This window comes from Dipteris shenzhenensis, chromosome 2 (assembly GCF_047967505.1).
Source record: "Dipteris shenzhenensis isolate YYH24624 ecotype China chromosome 2, Dip_SZ_1.0, whole genome shotgun sequence".
Lineage (NCBI taxonomy): Eukaryota > Viridiplantae > Streptophyta > Polypodiopsida > Gleicheniales > Dipteridaceae > Dipteris > Dipteris shenzhenensis.
Genome location: NC_141597.1, coordinates 32,942,751 through 32,955,349, shown reverse-complemented (window position 1 = coordinate 32,955,349; position 12,599 = coordinate 32,942,751). Strand labels below are relative to the sequence as shown.

Genomic DNA, 12,599 nt, shown 5'->3' with positions numbered 1-12,599 from the left:
ACACCAGCAACTCTAAAAGCCTAAACACAAGGTCTTTCAAGCACCACAAAAAGGATCTAGCCCAAACCAAAGTTATCTTGAATGCAACAATACTATGCTTACAAGAAACAAATACCGCACGACCACATAAACTTACAAGTATTCGAATCATCTTACATAACCACAAACCATGGCCTGGCAACTTTCTTCAAACTAAGCATAATATTGACCTTCCGCAAGGCGATGTATGAAGATGGATGTGAATGCTTATTAACAACATTTGAAACACAAGAAAGCAGCAAAATCGTGGTGTTAAACATCTACAAATCTCCATGAACAAGAACATCGATTCTCATTCGATTAATTGACACAATGCTCATGCACATTCTAACTTCCACTACAACATATGTAATTGGAGACTTTAACATAGAATACAATTCCACAATAACAAAGAGTATGCAACTGCTAGAATTGATGTCGACAAAAGAAATGTGTCAACTCATAAATGTACCCACAACAGTTCATGGGTTAACCATCGACCACATCTGGATAAACATCAAAGAAAATTATATATTCAATGGAACGAACTCAATTTATTGGTATGACCACTCTCCCTTGGTTAATGGAATGAACTTAATTTACTGGTTTGGCGACTCCCTCATCTACACAACACGGTAAACAACACAATCACAACAAGTACATATTATTCTAATGAATCATCATTAGGGCAGGCCTCATGAATGAATTTCATCTTGTTTTTCTTTATTTTTTCCTTTTTTTTGCCAGGCCCCTATCTCAGTGGTCAAATGTGTGTGTGTGTGTGTGTGTGTGTGTTTGATCGCTAGCCAAGTTTGTCTTATGCCCATTGACCGAGGGTGGTTGGCCCTTCGATAAAGATCGAGGAGGGTTCAGTGATGATGACGAAAAAAATTTTTAATTTAAAGAAAAGGTGGTTTCTTTTCCTAGAGGAAAAAGAACAAGCTCTTACCCTTCAAGAAAGGTTGCAAGGAAGCCAAAATTATGTGGTATTTTGTCCTTCAAAAGTTTGACCTTTCAAAAGAAGGTGCATTTATTTAAAAAATCATTCATCTTGCAAATGGCATTCTAGCGTGTCCCTTTAAATTTAAGAACCTTTGCTGCTAGAATTGAATTCCAAAGCTGCCCTTGCAATTCTAGAGTTAACCTTCAAATTTGAGGCCCAGAATTGATCTACGAGAGTAAATTGTGAGATCTTAGCTTCTTTTTCTGTTTGTCATATCACCAAATTTTCTTTAGTTATACACCATACATGCTCAAAGATATGAAAATGTGTATGTTCCACGATGTAAGCGGTCTCATCCTTTGAAACCTTATAAGTGTCTTACTCATTAAAAGGCTTTTTGGCCATCAAACACATAGAGGTATGGTTTAAGCATACTGATGGTTCTTGGATTAGTTGTTAGTGTTAAGTAAAATGAAATCATCGTGACTAGAGAAATGAGATATCATGCTGTACCATGAAAATAGCACTTGGAATGGGAGAGACAATACATTCCTCCTATGAAAGTGTGGATTGAGAAGATAGCTTGAATTTATTTGAGCAAAATTATAAACTTAAGATCATAGCATGGGGGTAACATTGGTGAGACAATACATTCCTCCTATGAAAGTGTGGATTGAGAAGATAGCTTGAATTTATTTGAGCAAAATTATAAACTTAAGATCATAGCATGGGGGTAACATTGGTATGGAGCTCCATGTCTTCAATTTCTCTCATACTATTGAGATTATTTACCATGCTATGGTAAGAAGTTGATGGTAGAGGGCGTGATGGTGCAAAGGGAGGTCAAAGGAGGAGATGCCTTTGCACATGCTTGCTCAAGGAGGGAGTAGACGAAATGCAAACCAAGCGATGATAATGTTTCATGCGCTAACAAAAGTGCTCCCGTCAACATGTGTGGATGATGTTCTTTTCTATTAATGAAGTAGCTAAGACTTCTTTTGAACTTGCATGTATTCTATGCGCTAAGGTGCACTAACACATTGAGAGGTGTATGTGCAATGAGAGCAGTGTACTACTCACTATTGGTGGCAGTAGGTGCTTCTAGTCCAAACATGCACGTCTCTTCCAAAACACCCTACGTCATGCAAGAGGGTTGCATGATGGAGAATTGGTGAGGATGATAAGGCATAGCATATCCCAAATCCATGTGGTGCTTCTAAATCTAACACTATGAAGGCCCTGAAGGCAAGAAAGATTTACTTTTCTCATTTGTGGAAGCTTTTTAAACCATCATCTCTATCCTGTCGAATCTCTCGATACACAAAAACATTAATCTCAATCTATAAAGTCGAGATTGTGTCTTTCAAACAAGAACCCACTGTAAATAGAAATAAAATGCCAAAATTTCCTCTTTCAAAGAAGGTTGCTTTACAACCAGAAATGAAACCTGTGCTATGTAAAGGCAGGGTCCTCATTGAAACAAACAACCTACAAGATCTATGCACTCTTCTCAAAACCAAGTGAAACAATGACATGTTAGACCTCAATCCTCATAGAAACATTGACCTATGACATCTATCCGTTCTCAAAAGCAATCACATGCCGAGAACTGTTGATGGTAAAGTGACTAGATGGTCTAGTTTCCATGAGGATATTGGGAGTAGCAACCATAGTGCGTGTATAGCAGTCCACAAAGTAGCAGTGCAGTTCCAATAGCTCATCAACCTGGCTCCCTCTGATCCGAATAGCCACCTGTGACCCCTCACACAATAGAATACGACGTTTCAATGATGGAGCACACAAAATATCCTGCACAACATTGTAGGTATGATAGAATAGATGAGTCCAATCACGGTTTACTCTCGATCCTCCACAAGATACACACATTCAAGGAGAGAAGCATTGAGATTAAGGAATTGGAGAACTCCATCCACTTGTAAGGAATAACATTATTTTTTCATAGGTTCAAATGTGAATACAATGAGTGCAAGAACAAGCAGTATTATCATTACCTTCCGTATCTTAGATTAGAGACCTGATGCGCGCGCAATTCCTTTAAATCATCTTGAAGGTTGCCCTCGAGGACGGTTGCAAGGATTGTGAAATCAAACACACCCAAGGAATGTCTAGCACTCACAAAAGATATGTTCTTTGCAACAAGTTTGCAATGTACGTGATTACTCCATTGTCAATAAATTCTTGAATCAATGAAGATAATGTTTGTTCGGCCATGAATGACAGCTACAAGGACGATGCGTAAGTTTCTTTCGACACATATTCACAGGAAAGTCAAAAAATAGAATTTAAAACTTAGCATCACTCAATCCTTAGGGTTTGGTTTGTCTGCCACAATAATTTGATATGATGTAGGCCCATAAAGATCCACTTTAATGACCACAAATGTTATAGCCTCCATCACACATGTGAAGCTAGCTCTACTGGATTACATCTGGACCGTGGCCCATGGCACGTATTCACATAGGGACACTCAAATGGCTCTACCTTCCCGACACTTGTCATTGCATCTATCTGCAATGAAATGTAGCATGTACAACCTTCACCTACACTCTTCTTCAATATAGCAAGACCCTCTATCCTTCAAAAACTATATGCTTGTATAATGTCCTTCAATTGAAGGACATAGATGTGTGGAACATGTAGTGTTATCATCTTGCAACAATCAATGTCAGCTAAATGAACCCTCATATAAATGGAGTATGAGGGGTTAGGGCCTTTGAAGCTTCCACACTTGGCTAGGGTTCTTCCCTCAAAAACCAACAAATTTGGAGAGGTTCTTGATACGTAAGATAGGAAGGTTGTTTGTGTTACATAACCTAAAATCTGTTGGAATAATGCTTGAGATTCATTGATTACATCCTTGCCTCCATCATTGTTCATTGCTTTTTCATGTCCCGAAGCTAACAAGCCGGACTCTACAACAGATGCCTTCTTTATGCCACAACTTGTACTAGCTACAATATTCAACATCAGCAATATCCATAAGGCATTGGTACGATACAATACCATCTATCCAATGTCAATGAAACTCTGATGTCTTACAATTGAACAATTAAAAATATATGTACAAGTTTATCTTGCACATCACATAAAACTTTATTAAACGGCACCTAAACAATAGACCATGTACTCAAAATAGAACACGTGCACAAGAACCAGAACAAAAGAAAAACATCCAAATCCCATTTCAAGTGCCCAAAATACAAAGCAGAGTGAAAGGACAATGAGCGGATTCCATTTACGATGGACTGAAATATATAGACAACGAGCAGATTCCATTTGCGATGGAAAGAAATATATAATGTTAGCCTCATCTAAGAACGAAAGCACAATGAGTAGATTCCATTTATGATGGAGAGGAACATGTAATGTTAGCCTCATCATCAGCACATGAACAGAGAGTAAAAGATGAATATTAGTTCCTTCATGCCTGAAAACCCGAAACGCATAAAAACATCTCTCACTCCATAGATCAACTCTTGTCCTATGAAGGAATTGTTCCTTGGAACTTATTCTTTGCTTTCGGAGGACATCTTTTCAAATAGACATGAATTCTACACATCACATTAGCACGTTGCCCTCTAACATGCAAAACTCTCCTTGAAAGATCCTAAACTGAAGTCAAAATGGCGAAATGGAAAAATTACAAAACAGAATCTACTCTTCAACATGCACTCAATATCCCCGCTACTATAGCCTTGAATGCATTCTTCAAGGAGCGTCTCGAAATTTTTGATATCCCTAGCTTCTTCTTTGGAATTCCATCCTTCATGCCTACCTTAATCGCAATCAATGACATAGACACTTTAATCATCGCTAACGGGTTCAAACACTCAATACGACACTTGGCACGTGTTGCTATGAACTCCTCTACAAATGATCAAGCATGCAGAAAATTACAAGAGGATTAACACCGTAACTTCTATTCGTTACTCCTATAATTGTTTCAGGCACTATCAATTCTCGTGCACTTGCAATACATTGCATGTTCCCATGTTCGATGTTTGATTCTAGTAGTACAACATTGTTCACCTCCTACGAACATCCACCGAATTCCTTCTCTATAGCCTTAGATTGCCCTGTACACAATCAACGTCCCACATAAGTACACGGGATGCAAAGCAAACATGAGCGACAGAAGATCACGATAGAATCCCCAACCAAAGGTAGCATCGCCCCCACATGCATTGCTTTTTGTGTCCCCATACTTCAACCGTTCTAATTCAAAAGCCACACCAAATGTGTATGAATAGAAAAGAATCAGAAAATCTGAACATAGAAAGAAAGGAAGTGAAACCAATGGAAAAATTGAAGCATTTCCAATGAAGGAAAACCTTTTTGAAAGGTGCTGCTCCCTGTATCCATAGAGTCAGCACAATCTTCCCACTTGGCCATGGTTTGAAATATAACACTACCAACAAGCGCAGACGATCCGAAGGCAACGATGCGGATGACTAAAACCACCACTCTCACCACCTTTATAGAGAAACCAGAATGAAGAACCCTCGAAGAGACCACCACCATTGATACCTCCTCTCCATGCACAATTGGTTGCGCGACATCTGCCAAAAGTATCTGCAAGCAGAGAAATCCATAAACCGACCTCAGAGGGAACATGCTCACAATTGCGGAGACGAGCATTAACAACACCGAGGAACCAACTCAAAGAACACAACATTAACCAACAGGTCGCCCAAATTTGTGAGGCTTGGAGGAATTCAAAGTGCCACATCACATGGTTAACACGCAAACGTAGCGGTGCAACTCGTGCAAAAAATTATACATGTGAATTTCTAACATTTCTCAAACTTGAACCTCCAATAAGACTCCACATGGGGCAAGCCCAAAAATCCCCACCTTGATATGAAGTGGATTGCAAACCCACTCCCTCGCGTGAATAGACTTTTATTTCGCTATTAGTTTTAGGCAAGGAGGATGAAAAAATTAAGCTTAGGTAAGCGAAAGCTGCTGCGACGCAAGGGCTGTGGGAAGGTTCTAGAATCCTCGCGAAACGCCATCGCCAACCTGCTTCCCTTATATCTTCCCTGCCCCTCTATTTCAAGTGCTTCTTCCTGTCTCCCTGCCTCTCTCTCTACCCCATCTCTCTCCCTCCCTCTCTCCCCCTCTCTCTCTCTCTCCCGTAAGGATGTGCGTCGATTGAGATTAAATCTCAGCCGTCGAATCACAAACCCCTAAAATGCAAAATCTGCCCTGATAAACCTGGCGTCCCACCAAATTTTTGGCACCACGTGTTGCCTCCGTATTGCCCTTGACGGTCAGGAAAGGTCATGTGTCAGCCCTTCCCAATCGAAATCCGATCGGATTTTGGCTCCCGACCGTCGCCGACGGTCGATTACCGGAATCCGGCATGCTTCCTCCCCTATCCTACTCCTTCATTTGCCGCCTCTTACCTTGGTACCTCTCTCTCTCTCACCCTGGGCACATGAGATGTTTTTCAAGCCCTTTGGGCAGGTTTAAGCTGAGGTGGCAAGCTGAAGGCCAAACCCTGCCTGATCCTTGCAATCGGACTACACAGGCAGGTAAGGGTCAACAAGGATCCGGCAACCAATGAAATGCTGCCCTCAACCTCACCGAATACTCCCTGAGGATGTGCCCGTAAGTCCGGCAAGGTCTAGCAAGGTCCAGAATACTTCACGCAAGCATGCGCCTGTAAATCCGGCAGGCACCTTAAATTGAAAATGAAACGGAAATAGAACGGAAGGCATACCATGGTGGTTAAGGCTCTGGTTTCTGTCGTTGGGTGTTGTGTGTTCGATCCTCAGGGATCGATGTCGGATGAGCCAAAATGGCTCCTTGGGATTGTTCCTACGACGTTAAAAGACTATCTATCTATCTATCTATCTCGGCTCATCATCTCCCGCCTTTGAACTACGTCAGCCAGGGGGATTGATAAGTCAAGTTTAATTTATCATGAAAACAATGCAAACAACATGAAAACATGCAAGCTTAATTGAATAGGATTCCCTCTCTTGCAGGCAGGAGGCACTCGGAGGGTTTTGTCCTCAAAATGAGCTCTTGTTTGCGAGTGGGTTGGATTGGATTTTTTCTTGAGGAGATACGAATTGTGAACAGAGGAGAGTGAACAAAGAGGCTCTAAAATGCAAACGCACTCCCTGGCGTGAAGAGGCTCTAAAATGGTTTCATCAAAAGTGTAAGTCCATGGCGTTATGCTTATGTTCGTTGTCATTGGCATCGGACATTCCTCACCTCCGGATTCAGGCACTATCCTTGAACGGAAGGGAAGAACCCAGCGTAGTATGTTGCGCCTCGCCTGGCCTGACGGCTACGGATACGAACAAGATCACAATCCTGAGATTTATGGACGGTGGAAAAAGATCTACCTCCTCCACGCTTGCAGCAAAAGAGGTCCTGAGCGAGCTTGAAACCAGCAACCCCTGCGATGCACATACTCTTGATGGGCACCATCTGCGTGCCCTTGCATCGCTTCAAGACTGCCCTCCTGAAGGCTTACATGAGGATATCCTTGGTCACCTGGGTTCTGCAACAGATGTTGCTACCTATGCCTCGCTTTTGAAGCGTTGCACCAAAGCCAAAGCCCTCTCAGACGGTGTATGTGTGCATGAACACATGACCAGGCGTGGTTATGCAGGCGACAGATATCTCAGTAACTTGCTTGTCCAAATGTACAGCAACTGTGGAAGCTTGGAATATGCACGTGCCGTATTTGACAAAATGGGTCGTCGTAATTTGTATTCTTGGACGATTATGATCTCGGCTTGCGCGCAGAATGGGCACGGCAAGGAGGCCCTACAACTGTTTGGTCAAATGCGGGCAGAAGCGTTCCAGCCAGACGAGGTCACCTTTACCAGCGTTTTAGATGCGTGTGCCAGTGTGGCAGCTCTGGAAGAAGGCCGAGAGATGCATGCTACTGTTGCTGGCCAGGGCTTGGAGTTGGATGCTGTTGTGGGGACAACCCTCGTCAATATGTATGGCAAGTGCGGGAACCTGGATGATGCCATGTCTGTGTTTGCAGAGATGCCACTTCGGAATGTGGTTGCCTGGAGTGCCGCGATGGCAGCGTGTGCCCAGAACTGGCAGGGTGAGTTGGCCCTACAACTCTTTGGGCAAATGAAGGCAGCAGCCCTGGAGCCCAACCAGATCACGTTCGTCTGCGTATTGGATGCGAGCGGGAGTGTGGCAGACCTTGAGGAGGGTCGAGAGCTGCATGCTGCTGTTGCTGGCAACGGATGGGAGTTAGATGTTTACCTCGGGACATCCCTTGTCAATATGTATGCAAAGTGCGGGAGCATGGATGATGCAAGGGCTGTGTTTGCAGGGATGCCACTCCGGAATTCGGTCTCGTGGAATGTCATGATGGCAGCATATGGCCAGCACGGACAATGCAAAGAGGCGCTGCAACTCCTCAGTCAAATGCAGGCAGAAAGCTTCAAGCCAGACAGTATCACCCTGAATTGTGTGTTGGATGCCTGTGCTAGTGTGGCAGCCCTCGAAGAGGGTAGAGAGATTCATGCAACTGTTGCTTGCAACGGATGGGAGTCGGATGTTGTTGTGGGAAATACCCTCGTCAATATGTATGGCAAATGTGGAAGCCTTGGTGATGCAAGTTCTGTGTTTGCAGAGATGCCATTCCGGAATGCAGTCTCCTGGAGTGCCATGATGACAGCCTATGCCAAGAATGGGCACGGCAAGGAGGCCCTACAGCTGTATGGTCAAATGCATGCAGAAGGCTTTGCACTAAATGAGATCACCTGCATATGTGTACTGGATGCATGTGCCAGTGTGGCAGCCCTAGAAGATGGTCAAGAGATCCATGGAACTGTTGCTGGCAACAGATGGGAGTCAGATGTTTATGTGGGAACCGCCCTTGTCAATATGTATGGTAAATGCAGGAGCCTTGATGATGCAAGGACTGTGTTTGCAGAGATGCTACTGCGGGATGTGGTTTCTTGGAGCACCATGATAGCAGCATGTGCCAAGAATGGACACAAAAAAGAGGCCCTATCGCTGTTCATTCAAATGCAGGCAGAAGGGTTCAAGCCAGACATGGTCACATTCATCTCAATTTTGGAAGCATGTGCCAGTGTGGCAGCGTTAGAACAGGGTCAGGAGATGCATGCAAATATCGTTGGCAATGGACGTGACTCAGATGTTGGTGTGGGGAATACCCTCATCAATATGTATGGCAAGTGTGGGAGTGTGGATGATGCGAGGGCTGTATTTGTAGAATTGCCCCTGCAGGATGTGGTCTCCTGGAATGCCATGATGGCAGCATGTGTTCAGAATGGGCATGCCAAGGAGGCCCTACCACTGTTTCTTCAAATGCAGGCAGAAGGTTTTGAGCCAAGCAAGATTACCTTCTTCTGTGTTTTGGATGCGTGTGTCAATGTGGCAGCTCTAGAAGAGGGTCGAGAGATCCATTCTATTGTTGCTGGCAGTGTAAGGGATTTGGATGTCACCATGGGGAACACTTTAGTCAATATGTATGGCAAGTGCAGTAGTCTGGATGATTCGAGGGCTGTGTTTGCAGAGATGCCACTGTGGGATGTGGTTTCCTGGAATGCCTTGATGTCGGGCTGTGCCCAGAATGGGCATGGCAAGGAGGTCCTACAACTGTTTGAGCAAATGCAGACAAAAGGTTTTGAGCCAGACAACATCACCTTTATCTGTGTTCTCACTGCATGCAGTCATGCAGGTTTGATTGCGAATGGGAGACAATACTTTGCCTCTATGCATAGAGACCATGGCTTAACTCATTCGGTGGAGCATTATGTATGCTTGATTGACCTTCTTGGTCGAGGAGGACTACTGGAAGAAGCAGAGGACCTGATCCTAAGCATGCCGTTTGAATGTTCTGTTCCAGCTTGGTTGAGTTTGCTTTCTTCATGTGGAATTCACAATGATGTGGAGCGGGCTGTGTGCGTTGCTAATTTTATTTTTGAGATAGATCCAAAGAATGCTTTTCCCTATGTAATGCTAGCAAACATTCATGCTAACACAGGTAGGTCAGATGATGCAGTCGAGGCGAGAGAGACACTGATTATTAACGGTGTGATGGAATTGCCAAGTTACACTTGTATGGAGGTGAACAATGTGAGGCATGATTTGGTGTTAGGCTCCCATGAGATCTTCAATAACAGTAGATACATGCCAAGTTGCATGGGCTGAGTACGCCTTTGAAGCAGGCACTATATGTGCCTTGCACAAATGCAGTGTGGATGAAAGAGTAAAGGAAGGCATGTTTGGGTCCACAGCAAGAAGCAGGCTATTAACACTTATTGTTTTCACATCTCCAGGAAACTTTGATGGTTTTGCCACATGGAGGGGAAACTTTGATGGTTTTGCCACAAAGTCATATCTGGGGTTGGTCGAGAAAGAGTATCCTCTAGCAATGCAGTGCTAATACTCATCCTTTTTAAAGATACTTGTCACACGTGTACCTGTCATGCAGAAAATTGGTTTTGCTGCTTCTTGGTATGGGGATACAAAAAGTCAGGTCTTGTGATTGGGTCAAGTATTTCAATCGTTGAAACCCTGCCCTTTTCTTATGCATCCCTAACATGTTCCTAACATTTTCAACTTTTTTGGGAGCAAGAGCTAGCAGGGAATATCACCTGTTTGTTGGGGGAAATGATGGCAATTCTCGTCATGCAGGCATGGCTGGTTCAAAGGTGAACATCAAAGAGACTGCTTGTGCTCCAAATGCCTAGCGGAGAAGATAGCAGATTACGTCTGGTACCAAAATCTCAGTGCGGCCAATTGGCCCAGAAAACTGACAAGTGGTGGAAACATATGCCGGATTAAATTAAAGTGTTGATCCTTTCATGCCATTGGCTAAAAGCAGGTTGCTTCAAGATGGAATGGAATGTGACTCATGTGGATGCTTCTTTACTTGGTTGTGAGGAGTCATAGCAAGCCACCTTAAGAGCTGAACCTTTACCCTCAGTGTAGCTGTGGAAAGACTCACGGTTCCCTTATTTCCTATGTCCTTGGTCTGGTGGTGCAAGGACTTCTATATCTTAGCACAGGATTACCACATTCAATTCCTAGCGGGGCTTTACATACTTGCAGGTAGCTAATTTCTCAAAGAGCAAGATTCAGTAGCTCAAGCACAGGTGAAAGTTTAGCGATGCTTGAAGCAGGTCCTGGTTCTTTTGATGGCTAAGGAGTAATATGCATCAGGCCTACAAGAACCAATGCATGCATGTGGCTGCTTCTGAGATTGGATGATGCTAAGTACGTACTTTGAGCCCAGCAAAGGATGGGTGTAGGCCCATTACCAGTGCCCTATCTATCAGATGGACAGTGAATGAGATGGACATCAGAAATCACTACCCTGCCTATGAGCCGCAATAGGAGGGTTCTTGCGGATCGCAATGCACCTCTGATTGTTGTAACAGATCTCAATTGCTTCCTCTTAAAAAGCTTCCATATATTCCAGGAATCATTTATCCACAATTATTTGCATGATGCAAAGCAAGAAACTTTGTACTTTGTATTGGTGGATGAGAGTTTGACCGTTGGTCGAGTGTCCCAGTCTTTGGCCCACTCGAAATCACACCCAAACTCAATTCTTGTGCGGTATGTGACCCCATAATGTGTGGTGCAGTATGACTTCAAGTATGCCCTTCAGTTAGGAGGGGGAGACTCTTGCGAAGATCTATGTTAGGCACTATTTATCTAATTCCTACTGCAGATCACGGGAGCAGCACCATGTATAACCTCACAGCCAACCTTGCTGAAGCTAACGAGCAGACAGAGAAATTTTGATCACCAAAAACATACTTGAAAATCCTTCTCTTCTCTCACTAGCCTCAACAAGCCCCATCTCCCTAGATAGATCTAGATGCCACATGTCATCCATATATGGCCTTCCTAATGCAGCATTTCACCCCTTGGGATGCATTAAATCCTTTGCCCCTAGGCACAATCTTCGCATTAGGCCCTTAGCCTTAGATCTACCTAGTCTGGTGCTATCAACCCTCACCTAGGACCTTGACATTAATTCCCTCCCAATCATTTACATGAAGCGCAAACAATTATATTACAAAGATAGATCCTTTAAGGGAAATGTCGACTGATTCTTCCGAGGTCATGTTACCTCGGCTAGAGCGTAACAATCTATATATATAAGCTGAGGACTCATTTCTGGGGATCCCATGGGGTGGATTCCTTGGGAGAGCGAGACTTGGAGCAGGGCTATGCCTAGTCCAGCCGAACACCTGGATTGGTGAAGTCCTGTGGTATAGGACACAGAGACTGTGGATGTAGCTTGGTGTTTGGTTACCTCAGGCTTAGAGGGTGACCCTTTATATTGGATCTATTACTGGGTGGAGAGCTCATCAGCTCCCTCAGGTGGTTCTTTCTAATGCTTGGTGGTTTTACAGGTCAAATGCTAGAGGCTGTTCTCAGACAACGGTCTGGGCTTAGCTATGCCGTACTTTGGTGCATGTTTCAGTGACTGACATCCACAGGTGTGGGAAAACCTGCCCTACATGGGGCTCCAAAAACTTGTTCTTTTTCATGGGGACAAAAAAAGGGGGTCGCAAACGTCCTAACAACTGGGCTCCCCTGGACGAGCAGAAATTGGCCAATCAGACCTGCCTTCTGGGAGATTTAC

At 43.8% G+C, this 12,599-nt stretch overlaps 1 protein-coding gene across 1 annotated transcript; it reads left to right on the top strand.

Annotated features, from left to right (window-relative positions):
- Positions 1-7,007: 7,007 nt before the first annotated feature.
- Positions 7,008-11,427, top strand: LOC147904640 (pentatricopeptide repeat-containing protein At2g33680-like). Its single transcript, XM_087387790.1, has one exon. The coding sequence runs from the start codon at positions 7,160-7,162 to the stop codon at positions 10,145-10,147; it is 2,988 nt and encodes a 995-aa protein (XP_087243916.1). The 5' UTR covers positions 7,008-7,159; the 3' UTR covers positions 10,148-11,427.
- Positions 11,428-12,599: the final 1,172 nt, after the last annotated feature.

Coding starts and splice junctions, on each gene's coding strand:
- LOC147904640 (XM_087387790.1), top strand. CDS start 7,160: ATGGCGTTATGCTTATGTTCGTTGTCATTGGCATCGGACATTCCTCAC.